The 14364-nt window shown below is 41.5% G+C and overlaps 7 protein-coding genes across 7 annotated transcripts; 3 read left to right on the forward strand and 4 right to left on the reverse strand.

Annotated features, from left to right (window-relative positions):
• Positions 1-232: 232 nt before the first annotated feature.
• On the forward strand, positions 233-1242 carry EAF01_006364 (uncharacterized protein; the record flags this gene model as incomplete). Its single annotated transcript, XM_038914618.1, has 2 exons — positions 233-285; positions 339-1242. The coding sequence occupies 2 exons, from the start codon at positions 233-235 to the stop codon at positions 1240-1242; spliced, it is 957 nt and encodes a 318-aa protein (XP_038769573.1).
• A 1122-nt stretch (positions 1243-2364) lies between these two features.
• Positions 2365-2848, reverse strand: EAF01_006365 (uncharacterized protein; the record flags this gene model as incomplete). The annotated part of the gene is made up of 2 exons (XM_038914619.1): positions 2365-2660; positions 2779-2848. The coding sequence occupies 2 exons, from the start codon at positions 2846-2848 to the stop codon at positions 2365-2367; spliced, it is 366 nt and encodes a 121-aa protein (XP_038769574.1).
• A 297-nt stretch (positions 2849-3145) lies between these two features.
• EAF01_006366 (uncharacterized protein) lies at positions 3146-4228 on the reverse strand (the record flags this gene model as incomplete). Its single annotated transcript, XM_038914620.1, has 5 exons — positions 3146-3456; positions 3511-3538; positions 3589-3777; positions 3837-3896; positions 3953-4228. The coding sequence occupies 5 exons, from the start codon at positions 4226-4228 to the stop codon at positions 3146-3148; spliced, it is 864 nt and encodes a 287-aa protein (XP_038769575.1).
• Positions 4229-4737: 509 nt separating this feature from the next.
• Positions 4738-6192, forward strand: EAF01_006367 (uncharacterized protein). The gene is made up of 2 exons (XM_038914621.1): positions 4738-5140; positions 5191-6192. The coding sequence occupies exons 1-2, from the start codon at positions 4926-4928 to the stop codon at positions 5882-5884; spliced, it is 909 nt and encodes a 302-aa protein (XP_038769576.1). The 5' UTR covers positions 4738-4925; the 3' UTR covers positions 5885-6192.
• A 3092-nt stretch (positions 6193-9284) lies between these two features.
• Positions 9285-9749, reverse strand: EAF01_006368 (uncharacterized protein; the record flags this gene model as incomplete). The annotated part of the gene is made up of 1 exon (XM_038914622.1): positions 9285-9749. The coding sequence occupies one exon, from the start codon at positions 9747-9749 to the stop codon at positions 9285-9287; it is 465 nt and encodes a 154-aa protein (XP_038769577.1).
• A 238-nt stretch (positions 9750-9987) lies between these two features.
• Positions 9988-11979, reverse strand: EAF01_006369 (uncharacterized protein; the record flags this gene model as incomplete). Its single annotated transcript, XM_038914623.1, has 2 exons — positions 9988-11216; positions 11388-11979. The coding sequence occupies 2 exons, from the start codon at positions 11977-11979 to the stop codon at positions 9988-9990; spliced, it is 1821 nt and encodes a 606-aa protein (XP_038769578.1).
• A 1576-nt stretch (positions 11980-13555) lies between these two features.
• Positions 13556-14292, forward strand: EAF01_006370 (uncharacterized protein; the record flags this gene model as incomplete). Its single annotated transcript, XM_038914624.1, has 3 exons — positions 13556-13914; positions 13984-14103; positions 14157-14292. 3 exons carry the CDS (start codon positions 13556-13558, stop codon positions 14290-14292), a joined length of 615 nt encoding a protein of 204 aa, XP_038769579.1.
• Positions 14293-14364: the final 72 nt, after the last annotated feature.

The following is a 14364-nucleotide window of genomic DNA, read 5'->3' on the forward strand; positions in this document are numbered from 1 at the left end:
CGGGCCAAATGGGTACTGATGATGATTATCTAAGAATGTGTGACGTAAACTGAAATTACTTCAATAGATATCACGTTACGCGGTGTTTCGTGATCAGTTTGTTGGGTTTATATTTATATGTTGGAATCTTTTCTCTTTTCTTTAGATTTGAAACTAGAAACTTAGTATTGACGGTACTCTGTTGTCGGATTAGTTGAATCCCACGTTTAAGCACATCATATGATCAATCACCATGTCTTCAGATTCAAAAAAGTCCTATCTAGATCTTGTGAAAGCTTGCGATAAGTATGTTATACCACTTTTTCCTAGTAAATTATGATACTAATCACCCCCATCAGCTTTCCATACGATGCAAACATCGATGAACTCTACAAACTCTACCTCCCAGACGATGACCGGGTTCACGGCTACATGCTCCCCGAAATCGTCTCCCAAATGCCCTGGTCCCCCGATTTCACCATCACTCAAAGTCATCCCCTAAGCGTCCAACTACATCCCATGGACATCGCATCAAGCGATTACTCCACCACATGCAACAACGCCTTTGCAAAAGTAATCAACGAAGCAATCGACAAAGACATCTTCAGCACTCTCCACGGCGAACACAGCGAACCCTACGCCATCCCTGGCGCTAAACACCCCGTCCATCTCGAACGCTACGCCGCTTCTCTCTTCGGTATCATATCCCGTGGTGCGCATCTCACCATCTACACTCGCACTGCTGAAGGCGAACTCAAAATCTGGGTCGCAAAACGCAGCGCGCATCTTTTTACCTACCCTGGGAAATTCGACACCGCCGTTGCAGGAGGCGTACGCGCCGATGAATCACCTTTTGAAACTATCATCCACGAAGCTGATGAAGAGGCGTCGTTATCAGCTGAGCTTATTCGCTCGGATGTCAAATCGACGGGGGTGATTACGTACATGAAAAGTAGTGGGGAGGGGTCGGGAGGGATTAGGGGATTGGTAACGGCGGATATGATATATGTGTATGATTTGGAGGTTGGGGAATCCACGATCCCGACGCCGAGAGATGATGAGGTGGAGGGGTTTTATTTGTGGGGGGTGGAGAAGGTGGTGGAGGAATTGGGGAAGGGAACTTTCAAGACCAATAGTGCGGTGGTGATGATGGATTTTTTTGTGAGGCAGGGGATTTTGAATCAGGAGAATGAAGAGGATTTTGCGGAGGTGGCGATGAGGATGCATAGGAAACTGCCGTTTCCGACGGCGGGGGGAAGGTAGTGGGGTTTAGTGTTGGGGTTGGGTTAAGGGATATGGGGCTTGGTTTGAGATGGGATTAGATGGTTGGTTTTATTAGATATAGATTTCAGGCTGATGATATAGATGGATCAATGATAGATGTGAAGGTTTGCTTTACTCTGTTGAAATGATCTGGTGCTTTAAATATCAAGGTACCTTCCGTAGGAAGTCAAACAGCCTACTACTGGACAGTCTCAATATCATATCAGGGCTATATGATCAGAAGTGATTTTAAATCATTGCGTCCATGTATAGTCAGATAACGGATCCCATATACTGTCTCATCGAATGCATATGTGTATATTCCTGACAAAATGAACGTATGCATTTCGAATCAAAGTAGAAAGTTAAAGATCAAGATCTCTGTAGGTATCTATGAGGATTCTAACCATCGATCAGTCAATTATCCATTCCCTATTCTCCACGACACAAAAACTTAGAATATTCGCATGATTCAGCTATTCCGGAACCGATATGAGAAACCCCTTTATGTGAAGTATTTCCATGTTTCTTCAAAATACGATTTCGGCGATATCGATCTTCTCCCCTAAGTCAACCTTTAATTTTCCTATTGTTCTTCATTTCCGAAAATCTTGTCTTGCTTCTCCTTTGTCTAAAGCCCAGAGATGAAAGGCACTAATAAAGTAGCCACCATCTACAACAACTTCATCAATTCCTTCAACGCCCACTCCAACTCCTCATCCCCATCCTCATCCCCATCACTTTGCGAATCCAAACCCTCAACCTCAATTTCAAACGGTATAAAATCAGGCTCGCACACTGTACCATTCGATGGGAGAATACCAGTTTAGAAATACGCAAGTCGATGTTTAGCTGTACATTTCGAGGGACAAGATGCCGACGTATGCTAGATAATTTGCTAAGATGCGGAACATCAGATATTATCATGAGAGGACCATACACCATAAGAATTCTGTACTAGAACAGAAGAGCCGGGGAAGAAATTGGAGTTGAAGATTGCACTCCCTAGTGGTGTGATGTTGTCTGCTGAATTGCCGATAAAGAGGATGGGATGACTGGTGTTTTGCTCAAATGGACCTTTGATATGAGTTTTATTAGCATCTCTGATCAGGAGAAACGTAGTCAATAGGAGGAACACTCGCCAACGAAATTCCATTTTGTTCTTGATTTCCATCCCGCGCACGATAGACGAATATTGAACATAACCGATGCGGACAATGGGCTTTTTCCTCGCAACTCTTCTTCATATTTGATCATAACTTCCAAACTATCTTTATCCGCATTGGCGTCACCTTCTCCGCATTTCACATATGTTGCTGCGTCGCCGTTTCCAATTGCTTTTAAAGGCCAACCGGATTCTTCTTCACAGTTAGGAGAGTCACAATCACATGTGAAACTTGGTTGTATGTGTCCTTGAGCTATAGCTAATTTCAAGAAAGGTATACCATCATTGGTTTATAGCGTAGCTAAAGCTCTAGCTAAGTGAGGAAATAATGCTAAAGGTTGGTAGAGTGAGTAGATTACTGCATTTTTTACGTCTGAGAAGGTGAGAAGGTGAGAAGGTGAGAAGTTCTGGTCGGGTGATTCCCAACGACTGTAATTCCATTGTGTTGTTTGTGGTAGGGAAGACTTGTAATGGGTACTTTCGAAGCTTGGTATAGATACCTTCGAGTCGTTCTTGGATTGCTATAGGTGTTAAGGCATAGAGTGCACATTTTTTGGGGACCAGCCTTATGGCATAAGTCAAAGAAAGCTAGCATTACTTTGTCTGTATCCTCGATATAATGGATCTTGGTTCCATTGTACCATTCTGAGTAGTTGACATTTCCTGCACGGGATTTAGCGAGCCTTCATTCTCTAAAGCGGGAATTAACACTAACCATCACTTACAAGACGCTCAACTTTATCGGCGTACATGGCTGCGCGCGAAGGTATCTCCGATTACTGTACCATAACTCAGACCCCAGTATCTCAGCTTTTCATACCCGAGCTTATTGAGTATCTCTAACATATCTCTCGCTGCAGAAGTTGTTACCAGAAATCGTGATAGATCACCAAGATTAGATTCACAATTTTTAGACTCGACACTTTGACGTGCATAAAGATCATAAATCATTCCCGGGTGTGAATCGACAAGTCCGAGTTTTTGAATACTCCAGATTCTTTCCTCTCGTAGTCCATCCCAACAATAGGCAGAAGGGGTGGTGGCGCCAACTTTGCGTAAAGTCAATACACTATCTCACTGTCAATTTGAAGCTACAGACTTACTACCACGAGGGTCAAATCCAACGATATCCTATTTTGATCGTTAGTTGTAGTCTTCAAGTCACCAGAAACAAGACCCACGTGGTTAGCTCCAACAGTGATATGAATAGCCTTCCAAAAGTCTTTCACGGTGCCTACACCGGACCCACCAGGTCCTCCTGGATTGACGAAGAGCGGACCCTTATAGTCTACTTTTGATGTTGCATTTTTTCTCAAGACGGCCAAGATAACTTTTGATGAATTGGTAGGCTCTAGCCAATCTAGTGGTACCTGTTTTAGAGAATAGAATGAGCATGCAATAGAGAAGTCGACGGGCGTAGTAGTCATACCTCTAATCTTGCACAATCAAACTCATCAAAGCATTGATGCCAAACTAGTTCAGAATTTGGCTTCATGTATTGATATTCTGTAAGTGCCATCTAATCTCCTCAAGCAAAGTTCTTACCGCTTCCCAAGACCAACTATCCTCACTAAGTACAGTATCTTCATAAGATATATCTTTACCATATGGTAAGAGCTTATAAGCCCAGAACACCAATAGGCCAAGTAGCAGCCTAATCAACCACTTGTTTCGCAAGCCTTGACCGGACCGTGTTATCCGTGGCTTTTCACCATGCTGAGATTCTAGTTGACATGTGTCACCCTTTTCATCCCTCAGTAAAGAATCACCCATTCTTCGCTCCTCTTCTTTGAATGAATCATCATGTATTCCCGGTTTCATATTGCTACTTCAACCAGATTGTAGTTCTTGTCGTGGTGAGCTGACAAGACAACTTCTCAACTGAATGTCAAAGTCACAACGATCTTTCTCATTAAGCGAAGAAACATGGGGGGTATTAATCTAGTTTTCATGATTGGTTGAATTATTGTGAGGTAGAATGTGCCCCTGTTATTACCTACTCTTCGGATCCGCTTCTCTCCCCCGGAACGACTATCTGAAGCTATCGTTTGCTCTAGAGAACCTGTCCTTTGGTGCTACTACATTGAAGGCAGAGGTGACAATATATATGTGGTTATATTTCCATTGTATTGGTGTTAATCAATTCATTTGTAATCAGTAGAAAGAACAGAAGTACAAAATCGAAAAGAATCCCCTTCATTGATGTCGAGAGATTGATTCATGCTTCACATAATCGGTTAGCTCCGGGTTGTCATCGTGAAGGATTTCTCCGATAAGCTTATTCTACTTATCAATTGCTTTTTTATAGTGCGACTTCGGCCTCCACTCGAGAAACTTTATTGTAACCTTACGGAGATACAATTTTGGTTTACTCGAATCCTTAGTATCATTCTTCAAGTCTCTTCTAAGCAATTGTTTGCTTCTTATATTTGATACCGAATCCAATTGATACATTTCTCATCCATTCATTCTGTAGAGAAATATTGATTGTTGATTGATTGTTAATGACATTTTCTTTATGAAATCCGAAGACTCACACAAGATGGAGTCACCAAAAACCCCAATGAAAATTGACAACCCAAAGACAGTGACTCGAAGTCCTGAACTCGCAGAACCTATAGCAGAACCTCGAGAATGGAATACAAAGAATCTGCCATATAGGTTGGGTGTGGATTTGGTGTCTGGTGCCACTGCTGCAACTATGGTTGCGCCAATTATCACCATCATTGATAAGTAAGTTTCAGTTCTGTGACTCTCTGCGCCAATTGCTAATATTATAACAGAGGTATTATGCAAAATGCGTCTGGTCAAGCAACCCTCAAAGAATCATTACGATTATCCCTCAAGAGCTTTATTCTTCGACCCCATAGTCTCATCTTCTCGAAACCGTTCGCCCTGATATGTATGTTATATGGAGGCACATATTTAACAGCAAATGCCCTCGATACTGTTACATCCACCATACACAATAAACCCGCATCCACAGTCACATCTGGAACCTCCAAATTTGTTGCAAGTTCGACTGCAAATATTGGATTGTGCCTTTTCAAAGATCAAACATTCGCCCGTATGTTTGGTCCCTCTGGTCCACCGAGACCTGTACCATTCCCTTCGTATATACTCTTCACTGCTCGCGATTGTCTTACGATTTTTGCTTCATTCAATATACCACCAATGCTTGGTCCAATTATCAATAAGAACCTGTCCGAGGAACTACAAAAATCGATCAGTGGACAAACCATTTCACAATTTTTGGCCCCAGCTTCCGTACAACTTTTGAGTACGCCTATGCATTTATTGGGCTTGGATTTATATAATAGAGGTCAAGGTGTTACTTGGGGGGATAGATGGAGTATTATAAAGAAGAATTGGGGTGTCAGTGCTGCGGCGAGAATATGTAGAATTGTGCCTGCATTTGGTGTTGGAGGGGTTGTCAATATGAAAGTTAGGAAAGGATTGATGAATCGTTTGGAATAATCGATTCGAATTGCAAACATGGTGCGCAATTGGGTTGTCCGTATAGGTTGAGAGGGGCATAAGGGAAAGTGTGACTCATTGAATGCGCATATTGGAGACACACTATGGATGGAAATAAAAGCTATCATGGAATCATGGAACTAGTACGATGCATTTGCAAGGCGTTATGGTATATAGATGGAACATCCGTGTCAGACATACATGGCGGCGCAATTAGAGGATATGCAGCATTGACTCTTGTAGTCTAAACAGAGCTGGTCGATTTCAATATACAGTTTATGCACTAATACATAAGAGATATCAAAGGTCATTTTCAAACCAATCCAAGTCTACTCACTTCATTATCCTTTAGCTCTTGATTCTGTGGCATTAAAAGATTCCTACCAGCTGGAGAATTAGGAAGTACTGGCTGGTATCCCCTCCGAAACTTCTGTATCTTCCTCGCCATGTTGGATTGAATGTTATACTTTATAGTAGCATGGTCTCATAATAAAACCTTGGATGTTAACCATCCATTCTTAGGCTAAGGCTCTAGTAGACATCCTACCAAAGTCACCCGGGCTCTTCCCTTGCCATGCTAGTGCACGGTATTCCCTCGGATTAATCTTAGTTTTCAGGCTTTAGTTGGTTTGAACACTGGAATTTTGTACTTTCAAGTGTTGGGTCAATGGTTCTCAATGAACTTGTTGTCTTGATAGTGTGTATCTCTGTTTATAAACGAACACTTTCTTGTGAGTTGTGTAGAGATGCAGTGCTTTTGCAATATCCATGGTGGAGAATTACATATTGCTACTGTGGTTGACGGGGTTTGTGACCACTTGCTTATGTATATCTCATATCCGACTTGGACAATAATCTATAACTCTGCTTATCCCCCGTCTGCTTGTTGGATATCTTATCCCGATGTGGCATCCAAATGAAAATCCTAGGAGGGGAGCGTCTGAAGGCTTTTAAAAGGTCGTATCATTTACACACATACCACCACGCAAAAGCAAGATGATGTAGCGTACGAACCTACTTGGGGCCTCATGAAGTGAATAAAAATCACACAGGCAGCATCGATGCTGGAGAGTCGGCAAGTGAATACACCTCTCTTGCCGTCAACGAGGAGTTTTGTTGCATATCTGAAAACTCAATTCAAGGTTTCTATTGGTGGATGATGTTGGAATACAATTCTGAGATTGAAATGAGGGTTGATGGAGATGGGTGGAGATGGGAGTTGGAATCTGTGCGGGGGCTGTTTGGAGTGAATGTGGAGGGCTGGAGGATTTTGTTGCATATCTTGGATGTATTTCACTTTTATGGTTGGTTGATTTTGGAATTAGATTTGGGTGTGGATGGATGGGCGAGGCTTAGTGGGATAGAAAGAATGGTTACCAAGATTGGTAAAGCAAGCAAGTAATATCATTATGATCCTCACAGGATAGGTGTAAGAATACCAAGACATGGCAAATAGTAGAACTTACCTCGGGAGTTAGTAAGTAGACTATGGCCGCCAAACAAGGTCTCTTGCTAGAGTTCTAATAGTAATACCTACCTAGTAGTGGTTTTCACCTTTGTCGTTGAAACCAGACGTGCAACAAAACTTTTCGGTTGTATTCTTAGACTATCATAGCTTTTTTATACATGAGATGAGAGTCTCTAATGGTGAATATTCCAACTTGCGAGGTTTTGTTGCATATCTGAAAAGTCCGGGTCTGTTAGTCGTTGGCCGAATGATTGCGAGAGATACGTGTTCATGGGTGTTCACGGTCACCACCTGCAGGTATGGCAGTGAAGGAGTGACATTCAGTGGATATATTATGTCGGAATACTATTGATATAGTAGTCGGCTCCTCAAACGGCCGACTAGTTCCTATACTAGCCGCATTTTGAGAGAGCCGCAATTTAAAGAGAGCCGGTTTTTTTGGGAGAGCCGAATACAGATATGCAACAAAACTTTTTTCACGGGATCTCGCCTATCACAATTGGTATATACGGGTGGTATTTCGGCTCTCTCTACCCGCGTCTTTGGGAGAGCCGCAGTTTGAGAGAGCCGCAATTTAGAGAGAGCCGAATGCAGATATGCAACAAACCTTTTTTTTTCATATGATTTAGCCGATCACGGTGATTCTATATAAAGGATGAGATAAAAATGTGTCTGATAGTGAATATTCTGATCGGAAAGTCTTGTTAGTCGGCTCTTCAAGCCGCCGACTAGTTCCTGTTACTAGCCTAGTCGTATTTCCTAAAGAGCCGTATTTTGAGAGAGCCACATCTCGAGAGAGCCGAGATACAGATATGCAACAAAACGTTTATCCTATCGAATCTAGCCTATCATGACTAACTTGTGCCTGTGGTATTTCGGCTCTCACGCAAAGCGTGTTCCGGCTCTCTCTATGCCCATTTCCGAGAGAGCCGATATGCAGATATGCAACAAAACTTTATTGTGCATAGGATTTAGCCCATTATGGTTATTCTATATGTAGGAGGAGATGAGAATGTCTGATAGTGAAAATTCTGATATGAAAGTCTTTGTTGTATCTTTGAAACTTGTAGCCGAGTTTTGGCGAAGTATAAAGCGAGCTACTTTGAATGTGATTTCGAAAAAATGACACCTTTTCTGGAAAGTTTTCGCTATGGTTTTTATGAAAGATATTGGCTTGTTGTCATCGCTGGATTTTATTTTATTCGGGTATTCAGTATAGATATAGATATGTATTAGAATTTGGATGGCGGGTATCAAGAGGAAATAGTGGGTATGACTGGGAGAAGTGTGAAAACGAATTCTTCTGGCTGGGAGCCGGAAGAGTTAGCAGTTGACTATAATTTTACTTTGGAATTATCGAAACTAAGTAAAGACTGTACAATGGAGCTAATTTTGAACTGCTAGCATACTAAAGTATTGATCTATAAATATCCCTGCGAAGATATGCAACAATCAAAAGTAGGGAAATTTTGTTAGAAGCCTTTCAGGTTTCGTGTAAAGGACATATTTGTATGTAGTTCCTTAGATTGAGGGTTAGCATTGTACATGCGCAACAGAGGACCATCAAAGGAAGTCTAGATAAAATTCTGTGTAGGCCAGAGACTCACTTTTGACATTTATCATCTATCTCCTATGACACTTAGTTCAACCCAGACGTTCAAGATAAGAATCAGTGGGTACGCCATTTTTAGAATTGAGAGTCAAAACAGTGTTTCTTTTTGGTAACGAATACAATTTAATACTTTGAAAAAGTGCGTGCTATACTCTCATAGTTCTAGCTAATCGATATCTCTACAATGCAAATTTCCTATCACAATCGTACCCTAACCAAAATCAATCTTGCCCTCCTCTTTAAAATCGTGACTAGCCAATATCATGATGCTCTACTAGATGCCAAACCCGTTGAGTAAGATCATCGCACCCTTTAAATCCTTACTTTTTCAAAATTTCCTCCCCCACAAACTTCTCTAGCACCCCCGCTACAATCTTCAACAATGGATTTTCGCCACCGGTCCTCCCTTTAGATAGTATATCCAAAGTCATAAACAAATACGCCGGTTCTATTCCACCAGGCTTCGCACGCTTTGGATTTTGTGTTCCAGTGGGATCGATCGCTAACCGAATTTTCTCCAACAGACGATAACAAGCGATTGTCAAAGAAATGTAATCGAATTGGATTTTCGGCATCTCATCGGGAAGAAACTTCTCTAAAACTCGAAGTAATTGTATTGAAGTAAGTTGTCGCTTTGCACGTCGATGTGTGCCGTTCGTCATTACTGCCGATGGGAGGCTTTGGACTAGGTTCTGGAGATTATTTGTTGATTCGTTGAAAGATGCTTGGTGTTCCAGAAATGGACGAATAGCTTGACTCAGAGGATTTCTTGAAAGTTTCGGCATTGTCAAATTTGATGAAGGTCTTGCCCTGGTATATGCTCGATCTGAAACTTTAGAAATGTAAAAGTTGTTAGAGAATATATTGTACGCCTCATCTGCGGACTTGGGTACTTTGCCATCAAAAACGTCTTTCCTGTGCAGCTTTATCATTGTTTTCATTGCTGGCCATCGTTTTTGGATCAAGTTGGTTCTTATACATTCCTCGTACAGATGTGCAGTGAAGCTCATGACGAGGTGATAATCAGCATGGGCAAAGACCGGCATCGTCGTAGCTCGTCGTTAATCTGAGAGCAATCATCCCACAGTACACGGGATTGTGTGTGTAGAAAAACAATGAATCACTGTGCGGTCTTATTAATCGAATATCGAGCTGCCTGAAACGTTTGATAAGTTGCTGGTTGTGAGTCTCGGTATTGCCAACTTTCGTAACTGCGCCAATTCTTATCAACCGTTTTTTGCTCCAGTCACGGGCTAAACGGCCATCCGAAAGAATAGCACGCACTGGAAACCGAGTGTAGGTGTTGGTTAGTACTGGATCTTTGGAGAACTGTACTCCTGGTAGGTTTCCTTTCTCCGTGCAGTGTGTTTTCTTGCTCGCCATTGGTTGGAGGACAGAAGTGCTACTTGAATATTGATCCAAGCGATTGACCAAGCTTGTTGTAGAAGTAGACTCGTTATAGATCACCTTTCCCCAGTCCGGCCCTGGGCAGTTTTCATCTACGAAGCAGTCTTTGAGTTTTTTGAACATTGTGGAGTCGGTATACCTGGAATTGATCTCGAGTATCTTCTTAAGCGTATGTAAGTCGTTAGGATTCCAACAGTAACCACTAGCGGTATCCTTTGGAAGATAGAGACAGGAATCTAGGCTACTTTGGCTTTTAGAAGCTAGCCTCTCCCAATCTTTGCGTCCTTCTGTGATGTCATCACCAAGTATTTCGTTCAAATCGAGGAATATTTGGGAAGCAAATACGACAGTGACACTAATGTGTCCTTCAACTTTTAATTTCGATAAGCCGGCGGTCAAAGCATCTGCGGCTGGAGGTGCATATAGTGCCGGACCTCGAACTACATCTTCTTTCGTCAATCTGTTATATATGTCGAACAGGTCGAGATCAATGATGAGTTGTGAAAGTAAAGCATCCTCTTTTTCTTTCTTATCCATGTAGGGAGTTCTCAGGAGTTCCGGGCATGAAATGTAGGCTGCCCGTAGCGGAAGTAAAAGAATAGGATAACCCGCGCCCATCTTACAAATATTGTCGTGTTTCATCAAAATACGAGCAGTGGATAGATATATGAAGTCATCGAAGGGCGTAGGCCGCAACAATTCCTTCGGCTCCATTTTCTGTGTTGGGTCTTTCTCAGTGTTGGATCCGTTTGCGTAGAATATGACAGCTGCAATGGTGTCATAGGATCGTGCCTTCGAGAACAACTTTGGTGCGTTGCGCAAGATCTCCTGTTCACTACGATGAACTAACTAAAGCGCGGTGTTTGTTGTCAATGTGGCAGTGAGGAGATCTAGCGATTTTTCCTTGTATCTCTTCAATATTTCATGTAGGAAATTTTGAATTCGATGAAGGTCCTCAAAGAAATAGTAGATCATCATGCTCATTTTGATCTCGAGAGATTCTTCTTCTAGTTTACAAGTGTCTGAAGTATCTGGGGTATCGACATTGGGCTCGGAACTCTCTTGATCATTTTCGACCTCACTGTCTTCTTCAAAACAGTCCTCAATCTCCAGGTTTTGAAATCTATTGAAATTTTCGGTCCAAGAGGATTCTGTGTCTTGGGAGTTCCTTGAGGTCTTGCATGAAACATTCATACTATTCGAATGACTCCTGTCATTTTCACCCTGGTCTAGAGCACTAAGAATATCCTGTAGAAGTTCGATGAAATGTTGATGACCATTGTTCGAAGACTGGTTCCCAAACTTGGATGACTCGAACCAATCTGCACAGCGTTTTCGAGCATGAATCGCTCTTTGTAGAACCTTTCGAACCGTTTGTGGTAGTTCAATTTTTTCAGTGACAAACTTCGCTTGTTTCAAGATTTCTATTGTCGTGATAGTGTACTTCTTTGAGGGCGTTTTCAACACAGGTACACTTTCTTGAACTTGCTGTCTTTCTTTGCATTCTTTCGCAAGCTTCCTAGCCTTACCTTTGAGTCGGGGTTGTGTTTTCAAGACTGGAACCGGTGTAGAGGCATTCCCAATTGGAGGTGCGGCTATCTTTGACATCTTATACCCACAGGCTGTGGCGGATTTGAAAAGCCCTGTGTGAAAATTAGCTCAAACTTCCCACTCTGGAGTCATAACACCTATAGTTGGTAAATATAGATGTATCTGCCTTGTAGCTTGAGTAAGAATTGGCTGAGTCGTCGGGCGACATTTTGCAAAGTTTCTCTGGTAGTTGTTGAGCTGAGTAGTGTGGTAACAAACTAGACACAATTGGACTTAAGTGGACTTTGTTATGAAAAACAAGGTCTACTATACATCAAAAACAATGTGGAATAAAGGATGAGAAAGATTATGAGAAATGAAATGGTTTATGCATATTCGGCTGCTGTACCGATTTTTAAGATGTAAACTATACAAGCTTGTAGGTGTCGTAGCTAATCTCTTGTAGTGAATCATTCATATATATATGAGCAGAGAAAAAGTCTGTAAAAAGGTAGTGCTTCTATCAATATCAATATGAATCTTACCCCTCTCTAATAAGCTTCCAATATCATGTTCTGAGTGGTGCAACCTTGGACATGACTTCATGTTCGCTACCTAATTTAAGTACTTTTATTCGCTTGAAGTCTTTGAATTGGACTGCATCGAGATTCATGAATTGTTCACATTGTGCACTGCTATTTGACGAAAATCCTCAATGATATTGAATTGAAGCAAAGGACTGATATGATAACAATTGTCTTGAATAAAGTTACTTGGGATTTCAGCCAGTCATCAAGTGGACTGCCTGAAAGATAAGTACGGATGAAGGACACGAACAACTACCAATTATAAATCATTCTGGAGAGATAGGAAATCTAGGCATGAATGAAACAAGGAAGACGATTATTCTTCGCCTACCTACTTAGGTACCTCAGATGATAGGAACACATTTGAACCTTTGAGCCCTCATGCTGAAAGTTATGACATATAATGCCATTATATCTAGTAGATACAGAAATAAAAAATAAGAAGAGCTTCTGCTTCATACAGAACTTTATTAAAAATATACGAAGTTTGTATAAATAATAACTAAGCTAATTAAACCTCACAAAACTAAAACATAAACTAAAACATAAACCAAAAAACACACAATACACAGTCGTCACCTCAAATAGAAAATATTCCATTCCATTGGCTGTTTTCAGCCTTGAAAGGTTATACACCCATCATCCCATCATCTATCTATTCATGCCTTAAAGCCGATTTCAGCCTTGTCCACATTTCCGACATACAATAAGCTAACAATCTAAAAATAAGGACCTAGAGTATTGTCCGAGACTAATATTGAAATTTGTCTATAGACAGAGAGGAGAGGATTTATACCGAGTTTATAATCAGTAGGTAGATAAAACAAGAAGAGCATGATGCTTTGTAACATTCTCAAAGTACATGCACAAAAGCCGATATTAGTGCATCGATGAGGTGGGCACTGCTGTGTACCTATAAGCAGCTCATGCAGGAATGTATAAAGACACGAGATCATTCCATTCTATCTCAAGTCAATCAATTCAACTCAAACTATTTCCTCAGCTCATCATTTCCCGATCATAACATCCATCTACTTCCTTTATTCACTCATCCAATACTCCACAAAATGACATCCGTCAATAAAACCGCAATCGTTCTCATCGATCCCTACAACGACTTCCTCCATCCCAAAGGCAAAGTCAATCAACTTCTCGCAGAATCTCTCGCCGCTACAAACACCATTTCCCATCTTCAGAATCTCGTGACTACTGCTCGTGCTCAGAAAATTCCCATCTACTATGGTTTGCATCAACAGGTAAAAGCTGGATTTCTAGCGGGGTGGGAACATGCAACTGTGATGCAGCAGGGTCAAAGAGATCACAAGACTTTTGAGGAGGGATCGTGGGGAGTTGAGATTTATGAGGGATTGGAGCCGGATGTGGAGGGAAATGGAGATGTGGTTGTGAGTAAACATTGGTGTAGTAGGTATGTAATATGTCGTTTATTTTGAAGATGTGGTTGAGACAGCGAAGGTAACTAATCTGAGAGAATTAGTTCGTTCTCAAACACCGATTTGGATTATCAGTTGAAGCAAAGAGAGATCACGCATCTCATCTTTGCTGGATTGACGGCTAATACCTGTTTGGAATCCACGGCAAGATATGCTTATGAATTGTAAGTTTACTTTGGATTTCCGTTTCCTGGACAGTAACTGATGGCGGCACTAGGGGATATCATGTAACCATGCTTAAGGATGCAACGGCAGGCTTTACTACCGTGGCAAAGGATGCTGCGACCGATCTTATTTGGCCATTGTTTGCAAACGAGGTATTGACTGTGGAAGAGTGGAAGAAGAGTTTGTAAAGTAAAGTAGTTGCAGACAGTTATTATTGGCTTAGTTGGTGATGTGTGATTCGAGGAGGAGTAGTTTTGCAA

Source organism: Botrytis porri (genome assembly GCF_014898465.1).
Source record: "Botrytis porri strain MUCL 3234 chromosome Unknown BPOR_008, whole genome shotgun sequence".
Classification (NCBI taxonomy): Eukaryota; Fungi; Ascomycota; class Leotiomycetes; order Helotiales; family Sclerotiniaceae; genus Botrytis; species Botrytis porri.

Bases quoted from the DNA above. Each gene is read 5' to 3' on its own strand.
- EAF01_006367 (XM_038914621.1), top strand. From the start codon at position 4,926: ATGAAATCCGAAGACTCACACAAGATGGAGTCACCAAAAACCCCAATG. The intron at 5,141-5,190 runs GTAAGTTTCAGT...ATATTATAACAG, and splicing joins ATTATCACCATCATTGATAA to AGGTATTATGCAAAATGCGT.